At 42.0% G+C, this 17,326-nt stretch overlaps 1 protein-coding gene across 2 annotated transcripts in view; it reads right to left on the bottom strand.

Annotated features, from left to right (window-relative positions):
• Window positions 1-5,737: 5,737 nt before the first annotated feature.
• STX2 (syntaxin 2) overlaps window positions 5,738-17,326 on the bottom strand; it is a 41,892-nt gene continuing 30,303 nt past the window's right edge. The window contains exons 7-11 of one of the 2 annotated variants that reach the window (XM_068989581.1): window positions 16,203-16,276; window positions 15,944-16,081; window positions 12,952-13,062; window positions 10,958-11,081; window positions 7,750-7,861 (exon numbers count right to left, since the gene is read on the bottom strand). In XM_068989581.1, the coding sequence (XP_068845682.1) occupies window positions 11,001-11,081; window positions 12,952-13,062; window positions 15,944-16,081; window positions 16,203-16,276 (404 nt within the window). In that variant the 3' untranslated portion in view covers window positions 7,750-7,861; window positions 10,958-11,000. Of the gene's footprint in view, window positions 7,862-10,957; window positions 11,082-12,951; window positions 13,063-15,943; window positions 16,082-16,202; window positions 16,277-17,326 lie in introns of both variants that reach the window. The other variant, XM_068989582.1, reaches the window with a different exon arrangement.

The raw sequence follows: 17,326 nt of genomic DNA, 5'->3' as shown, positions 1-17,326 counted from the left end.
TGGATAATTATCACGGCTCTGCCAAGATAATTATCATGGCTCTGCTGACTCCTTGGGGGAACTCCCCCAGGTATTATGGGGGTAAAAAGATGAGTAGGATGTGCTGCAGTGAGGAGACTGGGATGTAAACCCCACGACCCCACACCCCAGTCCCCCTGCATGTGTCCCTAGGCCTTGGGGTTTATCCTTAAATCAGTTCATTATTTCTTCCACAATGCAAATATAAAGTCAAGTGTGGCAAGTCACAGAAAAAGAAATGCATTAACTGTTGTGCAAATTCAGAGAATTAAGAGCTCCTAGTGTAACCTACGGAGAAGGCAATGGCAACCCACTCCAGTGTTCTTGCCTGGAGAATCCCAGGGACGGGGGAGCCTAGTGGGCTGCCGTCTCTGGGGTCACACAGAGTTGGACACAACTGAAGCGACTTAGCAGCAGCAGCGTAACCTAGGGCTTCCCAGGTGGCCCTAGTGGTAAGGAAACCACCTGCCAATGCAGGAGACGTCAGAGATGCAGGTTCAGTCCCTGGGTTTGGAAGATCCCCTGGAGGAGGGCACAGCAACCCACTCCAGTATTCTTGCCTGAAGAACCCCATGGACAGAGGAGCCTGGCGGGCTTTGGTCTATAGGGTCACAAAGAGCTGGACATGACTGAAATGACTTAGCCTAGCCTAGTGTAACCTATGTGGGTGCCAGGGCCCTCGTGGAAGATGCTCCTCATGAACTAGGCAGAATAAAAAGGAATTCCAATCTTTAGTCATGCTTCTAGAAAAAGATTTCAGGCATTTCATTCATAAACCATAACAATCGTGTTGAATTACTTGTTAAATCTACTATTTATTCTGGAAGAGTTTCAGATTTGGAGACATTGTGGCTATTCCTATGAGCATCTTCTTTCCTTCTGAACCCAATTCTCTACACTTAGAAACCTCTCACTGACTCCCTACCCCAGCCCACCTCCCCTGGAAAATATCCTTTCTGTTACAGCAAAAACAGAACTGAGTGAACAGCCTTTGGCACATACCAGCCAAGCAGTCTTGGAAGAGTCATGCAATCTTGGTTATTCCCTAGCTGTTACTACTACTAACACACACTTGTAGCTGGACTTGTCCATCATAAAGCTAATTACTCTGACTCCATTTAGATTATACACTGCACCTGGCATCCTTCTCCCCCTACCCTCTCTTGTAGCATTCTGCATTTCAGAAAGAAAGTGCAGGCTGATAACTTCAGGGATACCAGACCCGGCTGCTGAGTTGCCCGATGCCAGCTGTGGTTGTTTTGAAATCTTGAAAAAGAAAAAAAAAATGCAAAACCTTCATGAGGATATAAAACCTCTCCCTATTCCTCAGAGAAGAGGGCACAGTTCTTGAGGTGCTAGCCTCCTGTGTTCTCCCCCTTGCCTGGCAAAAAGAATAAAGCCACTCTTTTCTATTTCCTCCAAATGCTGCCTCCGTATTTCTATTCGGCATCGGTGGACAGGGAGTCAAGGTTTTGGCAGCCTTCCTAGCACCCAGCTTCCAGAAATCGTGAGTCCTTCTTTCTTGGTTTACTCTCCCGTTCAACTACTACAGCAGCCCCTGGGTCTTTTTCTGTTTTTTATCCTGTTTCTTCACCAGTTTCACCCTAGTTTTCCCTCCCATGGAATGTGCTAGAATCAGCTCAGCATGCAAGCCCCTCCCCTCTCTTTCTGTCTCTTCCCTTCTCTCCACCCATTGCCCTGACTCTGTTCTGCTTCATGAAAAAAATGACAAACCAATAGGAAGACACATTCTCTTAGAGGTGGAGGAAGCGGGCAGAGTCAAATTCTCCCCTGTGGGTGGCATGGTGGGTGGTCTGACTGCTGCAAGTACTCACTTTTTGGCAGACTGTGTCTGTTCATGAAAAGTGCCCAGTCTGAACAGCCCTGGAGATGCCCACGGCTGGAGGGATCATCCCAGTTCCACACGTCACGGTCCCAGGAACTGGACAGGGAAATTCTGCCTTGAGGTTTGCAGGAGACCTCTCCCCAAAAAGAGGATGTCTGCATGGCTGATGTTACCTCTGCTGAGACGTTGCCCAAAATACTCTGCTCACTACTCTGCTTTGCAATCTGACTACTGGAGTAAGGGCTTCTGACGAGCGTCAAGTGGGTGTGCGTGAAGCATGTCACCGTATTTTGAACAAAGCAGCTGTGGCCACAGGAAGCTGTTCACTGTGGAACACTGGTCTCCTCACTGAGGACAGAAACCTCTTAGCAGTTGCCCTTCAACCAAAGCATCAGAGCCACTCCCAGTTTCCTGGGTCCCGTGGCAAGCACTTCTGTTTATTTATCCAGGGATCTCCAGTTTATATCAGACATGGCTTTCTGATAAAAAAACATCCCTACTAACAGACATTTCTCCAAGGAAGACATACAGATGGCCAACAGGCACATGAAAAGATGCTCAATGTCATTATTAGAGAAATGCAAATCAAAACCACAGTGAAGTATCACCTCACAACCAGTCAAAATGGCTATCATTAAAGTCTACAAATGAAAAATGCTGGATGGGGTGTGGAGAAAAGGGAACCCTCCTACACTGTTGGTGCAGCCACTATGGAGAACAGCATGCAGGTTCCTCAAAAAACTAAAAATGGAATTACCACGCTGCTGCTGCTGCTAAGTCGCTTCAGTCGTGTCTGACTCTGTGTGACCCCATAGACGGCAGCCCACAAGGCTCCCCCGTCCCTGGGATTCTCCAGGCAAGAACGCTGGAGTGGGTTGCCATTTCCTTCTTCAATGCATGAAAGTGAAAAGTGAAAGTGAAATCGCTCAGTCGTGTCCAACTCTTCGCAACCCCACGGACTGCAGCCTACCAGGCTCCTCCATCCATGGGATTCTGCAATCCCACTCCTGGGCATATATCCAGAAAAAACTTTAATTCAAAATGATACATGCACCCCTATGTTCACAGCAATAGCCAAGATGCAGAAATAACTGAAGTATGCATCGAGAGAAGGGTGGGTAAAGATGTGGTATGTGTGCAATGGAAGATTACTCAGCCCTTAAAAAGAATGAAATACTGTCATTTGCAGCAACATGGATGCAACTAGAGATTATCTTACAAAGGCAAGTAAGCCAGACAAATATCGTATGGCATCACTTATATGTGGAAACTAAAATATGACACAAACAGTCTACAAAACAGAAACAGACTCACACAGAGATAGACTTGTGGTGGCCAAGGCGGAGGGTCTGGGGAAGGATGGACTGCAAGTGTGGGGTTAGCAGATGCAAACTAGTATATGTAAGATGGATAAACAACAAGGTCCTACTGTACGGCACAGGCAACTAGAGTCAATATCCTGTGATAAACCATAATGTAAAAGAGTATTTTTTAAAAATGTATATATGTGCATATACTAAGCCACTTTGCTCTACAGCAGAAACTAATGGAACATCATAAATCAGCTATGCTTCAATTAAAAATATATATTGCCTGCCACTCTAGTAAACAATGCATGTTGCCCACAATCAAGTCATCAGCCACTCAGCCTGAGGGGACGCAGGTGGAGAAAAGCAGGACACTGGCCCTGGATAGCTAAGGTGCATATTAAAGGAATAATTTCACTGAGCCCTGACTCTCTCATCTTCCCATCCCTAGAAAATCACAAAAATCATTGAGATGTCTGGTTTTCTAATGAGCATTAACCTTTCAGTGTTGGACTACATGTTTGTTTTTTAGCGAAAACTCATATACATCCTGGCTGCTCCCCGACCTCTTTGGAGCAGTCCCTCAGAGCGATCTAAGAGGCTGTACCCAGCTTACATCCTTGGTAAAGCCACCAAATGAAACATCATTCTCAACTTTCAGGCTGTGTGCTTTTTTTTTTTTTTTTTTTTTTGCAGTCGACATAAGTCCCCGGCTTGCAGGCTGAACCTACTAAGGCATGGCCCTGCCCTCGATCATGCCACCTTTTCTGGAACTCACCCCTTTCTCACAACCGGACCTGTAACCATCTTTCTGGTTTAGGAATCTGCTCCTTCAGGGGATGCGAGTCAGAAGATGACAATTGGATGTTGCCTCAAAGGAAAACAAAATGGCTCACTGTCCACAAGGCACTCTCTCTGGAAACATGGGCACATCTTCACCCTGACTGTGGCTAGGACATGGGACGCCTCTACAGAGCTCCTGCTGCACTGAAACCCCAAAATGTGCTATATCATCCACACCGAACACTGGATCTTAACAAAGGCGGGAACCAGGGTTGGATGAGATCAAGACTGTGTCCTGTGTCCTGTGCGTATCATGTTGGTTTCACACTTTAAAACCAAGCAAAGCCCCAGGCTTTGCTCAGCTGCCCTCCAGAGGCTGGTTCTGGACTTGTTTCCCTCTGGAGTCGATTCTTCTCACTGATGCTCTCCTTTAAGTAGGGGAGGGCGAGGAGGGGGAGGTGGATGGGGGTGTATGCTGCTGTGTTCACTGAAATAGTAACCTAGAAAGGGGGGGGGGCGGGGACACATGGCTGGGGAGGCCTCAGCTGTCACAGGGGGTCCTTGCCAAGCACACAAGTCATTGCCATGGGAAGATGTGGACTGACTCCTGGCCTTCCCCACTGCCCTTACCCAGGGCCCCCTGACCTCCTTGGAGCCCCTGTACCAGGCCCCAACCCACAACTGGAACAAAATCCCTGGGCAACCCTGACCCGAGCCCCACAGGGTCCCTCCTGTGACCCAGGCTCTTCCAACCCAAGACCCCTGACCTGGGGCCCCCACCATTTAAACTCATGAAAGGATGTGAGCTTAGATTTATTGAAGAAATTAACAAAAACTGTTGGAAGAGGTCCTGGAAAAGACGCGACTGCTCACTGACCCACAAGGTGGCCCCCGGGCATCGGAGGCCCAGCAACCCAGCCCTGTCCTTGGATGTCTGCTCTGCCCACCCCCGTGCACACCCATGTCCACTGTGGGAGCCATTTCAAGGATGCCCCTTGACAGAGCAGGTGTGGAGACCTTGGAGCGGCATGGGTGTCTGAACCTCAGGAAGACCTCTCTCTCAACTCAAAGGTGCAGCAGGCAGGTGGGTGGTGATCGTACCCTGTGGAACCCCAGACAAACCTCCGAGGGAAGTTGGGGGGCTGCCTCCTCCTCAGCCTCCCTGGGAAGCTCCCCAGGGTGTGAACTTAAAAACTCAGGTGATAAACTTCATAGTCTTTAAAAAATATAAACCAAGGCGCTAAATTACTGAGTGTGCATGCCAAGACTGCAGCTTGAAAGGAAAGTCACTGGGGAAGAAAGAGAGGAAAAGGAGGTTAGAGGTAACACATGAGTTGGGGTGGAGAGGTGTCCAACCTTCCTGAACTGAAGTTCTCCAGAACTAGCTTATTTTTGTTTCTTTTACATGCCGGATTTTGAACACCACTTTTCAACATGATTAGAATTAAGGATTATGGATTAGGGAAATTCCAGTTAATAAGAAAGTGGAGGGGGGTGCCCTGTTAATAACTGTCAATGCGAACATGTCAAATTGGCAGAAGGATGCAAAGCCAAATTCCCTAAATTAGCATTTGTTGTCAACAGCAAGAAGCCAGGTGGGTTTATTAATATGTGACAGCCAAACCACAGAAGTTGGTAACAACAAATAATCAAAAACTTACCAAAAACACCTAAAATTATTAACTTACATTGTATCATTACATATAATAACAGCCACAGGTAATATATTTTAACAATTTATTTATGGATATGCAATGAAATATCTCCCCCCAAATCTTTCTAGAAATGAACAAGGCAGAAAGTAAAATATTTCTTTTTGGGGTTCTCTTGAGTTTTTTTTAATGTAAACATGAAATTTCAAGAAATGATTTAAAAAGTAACAAGTGAACCTGTATATGTATTTTTAAAAATCGGATGTCAAATAGGTACATAAGGCTTAGACATACAAAATGGGTTACCTGGTGAATGACTTAAACATCTTAAGTAGAAATCAAAAAGCAGTTTCATAACTTCAACTATAAAACACAGATTCAGTAAGTGTTTCAAATCCAGGAAGAATGTCTTGAAAAGATACAATAAGAATTGCTATGAGGAGTGGGGGCTAAAAAGACTTCACTTGAAGCCACAGTGGAACATATGGGGAGCATGAAGTGTCTCCACACGTGCACATAATCGTATGGACAACGGATGTACAAAAGTCACACTGACGCAAGCATGATCTCTGGATAATTAAATTCCCTCAGGACAAGTCAGACCATCAACATAAGCACCAACCAGGGAGCCTGTCCCACTGACGGCCCAAAGACTTAAGAAACATATATGTTGGAGCCAGAAGACTCCTAAAGGAATCCTGACTACACAGTGACGACCAGCAAGAAAATAAAATGCACACATACAGACTTGACTCTGAGCTCAGCAGTCAGATGCATAAAGTATGAACGCGTGCAATTCATAACTGCATTCAAAAGGGAGCACAGCTTCTAAATGATTCTGTAATTCACACTTACAGCTTGCAATCAGGCGTGTCTATATACTAGTTTTCAAGCCAGACAATGTTAAATTATAGTCACGAACTTACACAATCACATACAGAAGTAACAAGAGATAACTATATTTTTAATATCCTTCACATATTCATTAAAGTTTTGACTACTTGCTATCATATAGATGCCCATTCGCTAATAAGATTTTGTACATTTTACAGTCTAAATATAAAGCATATTATAATTCAAAAAAATTAAGAAGTAATACAAATGTTAATTACGGATTCCTGTAAACTTTGAGAATTAACTTTTAAAGTTCAGCAGAATAGTAGGTATGTAACAAAAACATTCAGGTTATCCGTACAACAGTTTAAAAGAATGACTTAATGTCTGGGAATAATCCCTTTGAGTTTAAAATTTGATTTTATCACCACCTTAAATTCAGACATTATTAGTGTCAACAGGGAAACACTTATTTTGTAAAGAATGAAAGCAGAGACCATTGTCTTTACAGTGCAGTAACTAATTTATTATCTTGGGTAATCGAACAGGTAGCAAGGAAGCTGAGCACAATAATCGAGCTTTTCCTGGAGGGTACTGGGCAGATTTGAACCTCATAAATCAATTTCAACAGAAGGAACTAGGAACGCTTTTTGGGGTACTTTGCAACCAATGTTTTCTATGCCGATGGCAAACTGTGTAAACAACTGTGCAAAGATGGCTATGATATCATGAAGTTTCTTTCCTATTTCTTTCAAAAGGCAATAGTTAATATATAAAATTGGAGTAAATTAAGATGTTAATATATTAAACAATTAATTTATAAACATTTAAACCTATAGATATCTTACAAAACAGCTCTGTGATAATAAAAATAATTTCTGCAAACATAAACAGACATGAGAGAAACATAGTACAAAAACATCTCTTAATGAGCATGTTAGCTGGGAAAGGGAAGAAAGTCTCAGACCTGAAACCTAATAGCTTCATAACAAGATATTTCTAATTATATTTCACATACATATTTTTAACACTGAAATATAAAAAAAAAATTGAAAATTTCAAAATTCCTTATTTTAAGGCCATTGAAACAAGTCTCACATTGTTAAATGTTTGTGCTGTGTTATTTAGAGTCCAAGGATGTCTGGGTTAACACATCACATTCATTCTGTTTTTTCCACTGAACAATATATTCTGTTGTGTTCTCTCCTTGAATTCACTAATAAAATATCAGCACTCAGTGCCACATGTCACAATGTCTAGGATTCATTCATGAAATGGGAGGATGCTGATTTGCTGCAGATGTGGTCTGACTCCAAGGACAAATGGCTCTTGGGATACGGTTGCTATGACAATGTTGTTGCTAGGATAATTCCAAGGATCACAAGCAAAATAACTACACAGATAATAATGAACATCATTTTCTGTAAGATAAAGAAAAACATTTATTAATTTGCAAGGTAGCAAAGGAAAGAAATCACTGATGTCATTTCCTAACAAAATTCTCTTGGAATTTGAGATGGTTTAAACTCCATCATCAAGAAAGAACCCCTACAGGTCATAGAAAAGGGAGGAGTGGGGAAGGGAAGTTCCAGAGGCATAGCACAAAGTTACAGACACATATACATTAAATTAAATGAATTTAGTCATTTAAAATACATATTATTAAAACAATAACCATTGACTCCTGGAGGTAAAACACAATGTCTACTTGGCACTATGTGGGTTCTTAACAAACACTTTTTATTGATCACAGTAAAATCCCAACTATTATTTCTTGGATGCACTGTACATCTTATAATTTTAAATGGATTTATTTCTCATTTGCTGAAAAAAATCTTATTTATGCTTTTTTTTTACATTGAGGTAGGATGCATATAAAAAATCAACACACCATTAACTCAGTCTTCTATTGCATCCTTGGCTCAGAGGAAGGCAATACAACATTTAACTTTTTGCTTGCAGTTAACAAGCATCCTTGCACAGGATGCTTGAAAAGCTAAACAACCTCTGGCTTGAGAAATCTAGTCTCTCTAGGAATACCATCTTTGGGAGAAGGTGAGGAATTCACAAAGATGAGAGGCATATCATACTGTCTGACTTCGAGTTCTCTTGGTAGACTGCAGAGATGCATCATTTTAAATTACGATTACCAAACACATGGCAAACTTTCACCTGAGAAATCACACCTGCTGAAACTGGTCAGTGCTACTTCAGTATTAGCTGCCGAGAACGCCATCACTTACTGCATGATTTATGAAGACAAGCATGGCCAGGCCCCTCAGGAAACTTTCCTGTCAATTACTCGGAACCTAGGGACCACTGCCTGCAGGACATCACACCCTCAAATTTCATGTCACTTATTAATCTTATGCACATTTCCTGAAAAACAAGGCCTTGGTCCCAACCATCCTGGCATCTCCTCGTGTGTCTCCCTGCGAGCCTCTCTCAACATCTTTCTAGACACACCTTTTCCCTCTGGTCTATCACACCTTCCTTCCCATTGGCACCACCCTTCTGCTCCGGAACCTGCTCCATATGCCCGTTAACCTCAGCCATCAGGCGGCTCTGCACCTCGCTGCCATCCAGGCATCTGCCAGGTCTCTGGGTACCATGCATGGGTGTGTGCTTGCACATCTGGCTTTTGGAAATGCCTCCTGAATCCCGCCATGACTGGGTTCCTGCACCCTCAATACCACAGATGGAACGACCATTCTCGTCCAACATCCTGCTTACAGCTCCAGTCAAATGCCTGGACTTCTCCTTGGTGGCCCATGCACACCCCGAGTCAAGCTGCCACCTACTACACCTAAATCACGGCCACGTGATCTCTCAGCCATGTCCTCGGATAGAAAGCTGGGCATCTGGCCCTTGCTGCAAGGTTATAGGGACCAAGATTCCCTCCACATGGTGCCTACAGGCCCAGAGAAGGCTGTGCTGAACTACCTGCTAAAAGAATAAATTAGTTTTTCAAAAATATAATTAAAGACAACAACCACTGCATTTGTATTTAAAAAAATTGTTCATATGCACTCTGATGTGGTTTGAGTTCACACGTGCTTAAAGGCATGAAGGTACAGCAGCCCCCCAGGCCCAGGGCACAGAGCAAGCCTGGGGCTCCCCCAGAACCACACTGGGAGGAGCCTGCCCTCATTCAACGGCATCGTCACAGCATTTGATCTTAAATTATGTTTATCTTTAGTGGAAACACATCCAACTAACCACATTATGGCCACTAGGAAAAGCTAACAAAATGCAGAGTTTATACCCAGTTCATAAAGAATTCTAAAAATAGTTTTTAAATACATTATTATTAGTAAAGGAAAATCACATATATCTTTAGTTCAGCAGAAAGCATGGAGAGATACATAAACATCCTGCCTAATGAAAAGAGTGCTCAGAGCTCCTTCCGCCTCCTGAAAAAAATGGCTTGCTAACAAACTCAACGTCCTGGAGCTTCTGAGTGCAACCCCATGCTTCCGTGAATGTCAGAATCCTCACCTGCTAACTGTGTGCTCAGCACACAGATGCTTACACTAAGAAACACCTCTTCTTTAATAAAGTGCTAAGTGTTTATCAAAACAGCAGTTGCTTTCACAATAAAATAATTAATTCATCAAGGACTACTTGTCACAATCTAGATACAATTTTAATTTCAATGATTACGCCAAACAAACATTTTAAAATAAACAACTAGTATGCCCAACTTTGAGACACCAGACAGCATGCTAGCTTAAGAGTTGAAAAAAGGATGATTCCAAATGCATAAAAAGAGACGAAAAGCACAAAGTCTACCAAAGTTAGGTGAAAGGTGACACTCATACAGTGAATAAAAAAAAAGGTGCTATAAATAAATAATCTTTTGAGTATCTTTTGTATTCCAAACCCTTTAAATTGAGAATTAACAGGCATGCTACTCAGTACAAGTTTTCATTTTAATGTGGACACATTTAAAACAAACTCAATGATGCCAGTGGAAACAAGTGAGACGAAGTCTCTTGGTTCCACTGAGTGTTCTTCACAGCTTTCGTCCCATTCCCTCTAATTCCATAGTAAAATGGTGAGCAAATAAATACAGCTCACAAAGCACGTTCGGTTGTTGCACTTATTCTTAGAATTAAAACTTATGAGACAAATTATTAAATGTTAGTTTCTTCATTGAGAATTAATCCTCATTACTAAAGTTATTCCACTAATGAAGGGCTTCAATAAGGAGGAAGCGTCTTCCTGGATCAAAAACAAAAGCCTGAAGAGTCAGGAGCTGCTGCCACCCCTACTATCACATCTAAACAAACCCAGAGGTTTCAGAAAACAGCAGGAAGACAACCCTGGTTTAGAAATGGACGGCAACCCAGCCAGTGCTTACTCTCAGCACACCATGACTAGAGGCCTGAATGCAGAAGTCAGGCAGATACTCCGCTGGCAGGCTTTTGTTCCTTTCCAGTATTTCTGAATTGGGTGAGCACCACTATTAGCTAATTGGGCGAGTGACTAAGCAGATTAGTTGATTAGTTACTTACTGCCGAGCTGGCAGAGACATGCACGCTGCCGTTATCCACATCATCACTTGCCAACTGATAAACCAATAATTAGAGCAATCACAGCCAACAGAACCAGTGACACAGCCACAATTATCCACTTTTTCTGTCAAAGAAAAGCAAGCTGATTATATCATGGTTAATTCCACACTGCCGCATTAGAAGATATCGTTCATTTAAAAATCAAATAATCCATAGGAATGTGTTTTAAAATCTAAATCATGGGCCATCGATTAACTGTTCGACAATTTTCAAAGCTGTCCAAAAGAGAGATTTTTAATTTAATGAGGTTAGACTATCTGGAGATATACTATTATAGAACTTGAAATATTAGGTTTTATCAATGAGAAAGCACAAGACTACATTCTTTTGATAAATTTCTGATGAACTGAGGCATACAGCTGATTTTTTTTTTCATGTATAGAGAGCTGTGTGGCCAGGTCAGTGAATGAGGAAATCAGTGACCTAAGCCCCTACACTTTTCTTCTTGTTTGTTTGTTATTGGCGGGTAAGTCCTTCACTTAACTGCCACACTGAATAAAACAGATCATTCCACTAGCGTCATCCCGTCTCTCAGGGGCTAACCCGGCTGCCCTGGGAATGGAACCAGGACACCATGAGAGGGGACGGCCAGCATCTCAAGGACCACACACCCAACAGCAGAGTGAGAGAGAGAGATGAACAAGCTGTGGGTGGTTTCAGATGTCAAGCCTTGAGTTGGAGAAGTTGTGATGAATTTCAAAATGAGCCTCAGGTTCTGACCAGTGGCCACTCCAGGTAATGCACTGACCCAGCCACCTACTAAAGCAAGGCCTTCTCTGTCAGATGACGATGAGATGGGAATGTCTCACGGAAACGTTCACTGGTCTGACCTGCTGTTCAGGTCATGGAGAACGGATGGGACCTGTCCTTTTTTAGTGACTGCTTTAAAGTGTGAGTCCATTTTGTGCCTGAACCAGAGCACTTCACACCTGGACCTCACCACCTCACTTTAGTTTAAGGCTCAATATTTCAAAATCTGATAACAGAGAATAATGTAAGAAACCATGTCTTACATCTCAAAGATAATTAATACACAGATATTCCAAAGAGAAAGCAGGGTGAGATGCTTTGCAGGCTGACATGAAAGCCCAGACATGCCTCATATTTGAGAATATCTATGGACCATTGTCACAGGTGAATCTGACTCTTCATTTTTCCTGAACATTCTGAAACTCCCTCTTTACCAGGCCTTTATGACATGGCATGGAAATCTCCCCTGACAGGCACCAAGAAAGGCCTCTGACAGCAGGAGCAGGGAGACAGGCACTGAAGGCGGGGGTTTGGCGCCATGTGGCGCTCTCATCTACACTGGGGAGAAAGAAACCAAGAAGTGGTGGGCCGGGTCACACAAGGAGATAGTTTTCCAGTCCCTGAATCACAACTGAATTCTGTAGTTTTGCTGTTTCCTTAGAAAGCTTTCACTATGAAGATATTAAAACTCCTCTACAAAGCTTCATTAGTGAGTGCTACATAACATCTGAGATCCATGGTCTCAAGCAATTCTCTTCCCTCCAATCCAAAGGATTAGCAAATAATCTAACGAATAAAGTGTTCACCCCATAAACTGTGTAACCAAAGATTTTTAGGAGAATTTCCAGTCCCATGAGTTTTATATGTCCCTCCAAATAATGACCCAAGAAACAGAGAACTCTGGAATTGAAACCCATTCAACCGAGGAAAGGGAGGTCGGGCCAACTTTGACCCTTAGTAAGGGTTATCATTACTTAGAACTGACAGGGTTCACCATCATCATAACTTATCTGATACACTTCAAATGTTTCAACAAGAAGAATCACTTCAGTTTTCAAATGCAAGATTAATGTAAGAAGTTTTTATTTCCTGGAATACATTTAAAGTAGGCTTGCATCAGTGTATGACCATGTGAAACCAAATCCAGAGGAAAACGTACTTTAACTCTGAAAGACCAAACTCACCCTTCTTGCTTTGCTTTGATATTTAATAGCTTTCTTCGTTTCTTCTTTAGCATGCTCTACATAGTCTGCGGCATTCGTAACATTTTTTTCTATGTTGTTGATCATTTCACCCTTAAAATGAAAAGTTTCAAACTTAGAGGATACTTTCAAATGACTTAATTGTGCCTCTTAAAACAGTCACAGAGCAGCAGTAAAGTTTCCACAGGAATGTAATGTGCATGGAATGGACACTCCAATATTTTTCACATTTACAAAAAGATGAGACCATTATAAATGCGCCAATATGAAAACTAATCAAAATCCAATTTACATTATAAAAAGAACTAAAAGGGATGGGCAACAATGCTGACAATTAAAGGCATATCAAGTAAGCTTTGAGATATGCTTTAATATAGGAACACTCTTTTAAAATGGGCACAGTGAATGAGAGGCAGCTGGCTTTAGGCTAAGCTAACATTTACTATTATGCACAAACATACGACATCTAAAGAATGACCTCTTTTCTAATGGGTAGACAATATTTGTCATTTCTTTAAAATACCAGTAAACTAGGAATAGTTTAGGTCTCCCATTAAATTGACTAGATTAATGAGCAAAAAAATGTAAAGTGAGGTGAACCCAATGAAGCATCAGGGGAGAAAAGCACATTACCTGGTTTTCTGTCCACCAGCAGACATAATCTGCAGCAGTGAATAGTAAAGCATTGGAAAGTGACGCAGAGTTAACTTACTCATTCACACATTTCAACATACTAGTCAGTTTTGACTATACATAGTTTGAGTTAGATTAGTCGATACTATGCAATACTAACAGACTTTTGAAAGGAAACAATGCAACCAAGCTGAGAATACACTGATATATTGATTTTTCTAGTAGAGATTAGCACATCTGGCATAGAACACTCCTAACTAAAAGTCCAAGGTACTCTAAAATCTTTAGTAATGACAAAAGTCGGAGAAGGCGATGGCGCCCCACTCCAGTACTCTTGCCTAGAAAATCCCATGGACGGAGGAGCCTGGTAGGCTGCAGTCTATGGGGTGGCTGAGAGTTGGACACGACTCAATGACTTCACTTTCACTTTTCACTTTCATGCACTGGAGAAGGAAATGGCAACCCACTCCAGTGTTCTTGCCTGGAGAATCCCAGGGATGGGGGAGCCTGGTGGGCTGCCGTTTATGGGGTCGCACAGAGTCGGACACGACTGAAGCGACTTAGCAACAGTAGTAGCAGCAATGACAAAAGTACTCAGAGTGGTCTAACTGTCTCACTGGTTTCCTTCCTGAAAACAAAAGCTGGCAGCAGCCAGACTCCCTTTCGGCACCGTGAGTGGCAACGGGCACCCCCAAATCAGAAAGGAGTGAACATGCCCCATCCCCACCCCATCTGCAAATTCATAGCACCTCAGCTCCGCACACATTTTTATGGCAAAGTTCCTCAAGCAAAATCTTCAAAAGATTGCTGGCAATATGGAGGATGAATCTGGTACCCAGATGGACTTCCCAGTGCTCCTCACATAACCCAGGAAACCAGTAAACAGGCCCATCAGAGGACCATTCCTGCCACAACAGATCCTGAATCTAGCCTCCGTGGGAGGGAGGACATGACTGTGATGTGAATTCCAAGATGCTCTGGTATAAAGGCTTTGCCTTCACAGGGCAGTCAGCTGGACTCAACGGCCCATCGACCCATGAGTGACCAAGTGTGAGCCTCACACACTTGAGACGTCTCAGAGGACATTATTCACCATCACAAGAGGAGGGGCAAGCACCCCCACACACCTAACTGGAACCACCAGCTTTATTTTACACTGAATTTTATATGCTTTTTTTGTGTATGTGTGTGTGTTCTTTTTTTTCTGTTTTTAATTGGAGGAAAACTGCTTAACAATGTTGCTTTGGTTTCTGCCATACAACAATGCGATCATCAGTCATAATTTTATATATATGTGTGTGTGTGTGTGTGTGTGTGTGTGTGTGTGTGTGTGTGTGTGTGTCCCCTCTCTCTTGAGTAAATTTTATCTTCTTAAAAAACTGCATTAACTTCTGCAGTCCCTCATAAGGGTCTCCTCATACCTGCCCCCTTCTGCTTATGGTACTGAACACTGTAGTAAGTATAAGCTTCTATTTATGTCACAGTCTATCCCCTCCAGTGCTTATTCTTTTATATATTTCTCCAAATTATTACTCTAATATCTGCTCCTTGTAGGAAACTTGAAAATATACTTTAGAGAAGAAAACTAAAATTCCCATAGTCCCACTGTTGCTATACTGCTTGGCATATTTCTTTCCTTCTGTGAGTACTGTTTCATGTAGCCGATAGCCGACTTTATGCCACACACACTATATATAGGAGTATAAGGGTGTATGCTGCATATATATTTGCATTTATACATAGAGGTATATATGTACATATGAAGTGACATGAAGTGTTTAGTTGCTCAGTCGTGTCTGACTCTTTGCAACTCTATGGACTGCAGGCCATCAGGCTCCTCTGTTCATGGAATTCTCCAGGCAAGAATACTGGAGTGGGTAGCCATTCCCTTCTCCAGGAGATCTTCCTGACCCAGGGAGCAAATCTGAGTCTCCTGCCTTGCAGGCAGACTGTTTACCATCTGAGCCAACAGGGAAGCCCCATATATATATACACACATACATATAAGGTTTAATATCGCCCTCTATGTCAACTTAAATTCCAACACATACATTTGCATATTTCATTCAAAATCTTCCATGAACAAAGTTTATGTTGTCTACCTATGGTAGTCTACTTATGGCTGCTTATCCTATGGACACATCGTATCTTAAATCAGTCCCTACTGTTGAAGATTTAAGGTGCTTCGAGCACTTGAGCCTCAAATGGCAGTAACGGTATAACCAGTTTTTGAATTACAAGACTGGATCCAGAATAATGGCTTTCCCAATAGACTGGAGTCAAGTATCAGATTTTACCAGCCATAGCTCTGTTCCAGAGAAGCAAAGATGCATGTGATTACCTGGGTCTCGACGAACATGGCCATGTCCATGAACATCTCGTGCAGCTCGCGGATGCTTGTCTCCAGCTTCATGATGTCTTTATGACGGGACTCAATTTCATTCAGAGCCTGTCTAGTGATTTGTGAATCTGATATAATCTTTGAAAAACAAAAACAGAGGAGAAACACTGATGAACTTAAGATCTTTCTAGAGCTTAAAGAAAAAAAAAAAAACTGTATAAATACAAACACACGGGCCACACAGCCGCCCGGCACTCACATCTGACGTGAAGATGGAGGGATTCCCACTTTCCAGCATCTCTTCCAGCTCATCATCGGTGGTAGTTTTTCCAGCTAAAATATCAACAAGAGAAAACTCCACTCAGTATGCAGCAGTATTTTTAAATTACCTTTGCATCCATAAGTTAGCAGGTAAAATCTGAGTTGCTAACATTTTAACCAGTGTTTTTCTAACTTTTCCAGTATATTTTTTTGGCAAGTGTTAATGGTGACAGAAATTAACATAAGCCCTTAAGAAGCAGGAAGAACTGGAAAACACTCATGAAAAACCTTGAACTGGAATGACTAATAAAAATCCAAGTTTAGTATGGATGACAAACAACTATAAAAAGGAAATTGAAAGATACAAATTTTTGGCATATCAATTTCCTAAAAGTTTAACTGGCTTATAGGAAAGGAGGATAAGCTAGACTTAGCATATGTTAACTGGAAATAATAAAGATTGTATAACTAGAATCAGAGGCTCTAATACTTTCTGTATTTTGGTTATTAATATTTTTTCTTGAGTTAAATGTATTAATGTTTCCTATGAACAAGTTCACAGGATTTTAGAAAAACCCAATTGATAATTCCTATTTTCACACACTGTGCCACAAAAGACAAAATTAAATGAATAAACATCATAATAATTAAGATATAATTTACTGTGAACATTCACAGCAGTATTATTCATAATTATCAAAAAGTAGAAGCCACCCAAATGTTCTTCGCCTGATGGATGTATAAACATCATGCTAACGTGGTCCATCCACACAATGGAATGTGATCCAACCATAAAAAGAGATGAAATACTGATGTTTGCTGCAGTATGGCTGAACCTTGAAAACCCTGTGCCAAGTGAAAGGGCCAGTCACAAAAGACATATATTATATGACTCCATTCACTTGGATGCCCAAATGTGCAAATTCATAGACAGACGAGTAAACTGGTGGGTACCTAGGGCTCTGGGGAGAGAAACAGGAAGTGCCTGACAATGGGTGCGGAGCTTCCTTTTGGAGGGATTAAAATGGTCTGAAACTGATTGTGCTAATTTACATACTAAAGACCACTGGACTGTACACTTTGAGTACCTGTTCACATGGTATGTCAATTACATGTCAACAA

This window comes from Capricornis sumatraensis, chromosome 17, assembly GCF_032405125.1.
Source record: "Capricornis sumatraensis isolate serow.1 chromosome 17, serow.2, whole genome shotgun sequence".
Taxonomy (NCBI): domain Eukaryota; kingdom Metazoa; phylum Chordata; class Mammalia; order Artiodactyla; family Bovidae; genus Capricornis; species Capricornis sumatraensis.
Note: the sequence above shows the minus strand (reverse complement) of the source record. Positions and strands in the feature narration are given on the sequence as shown.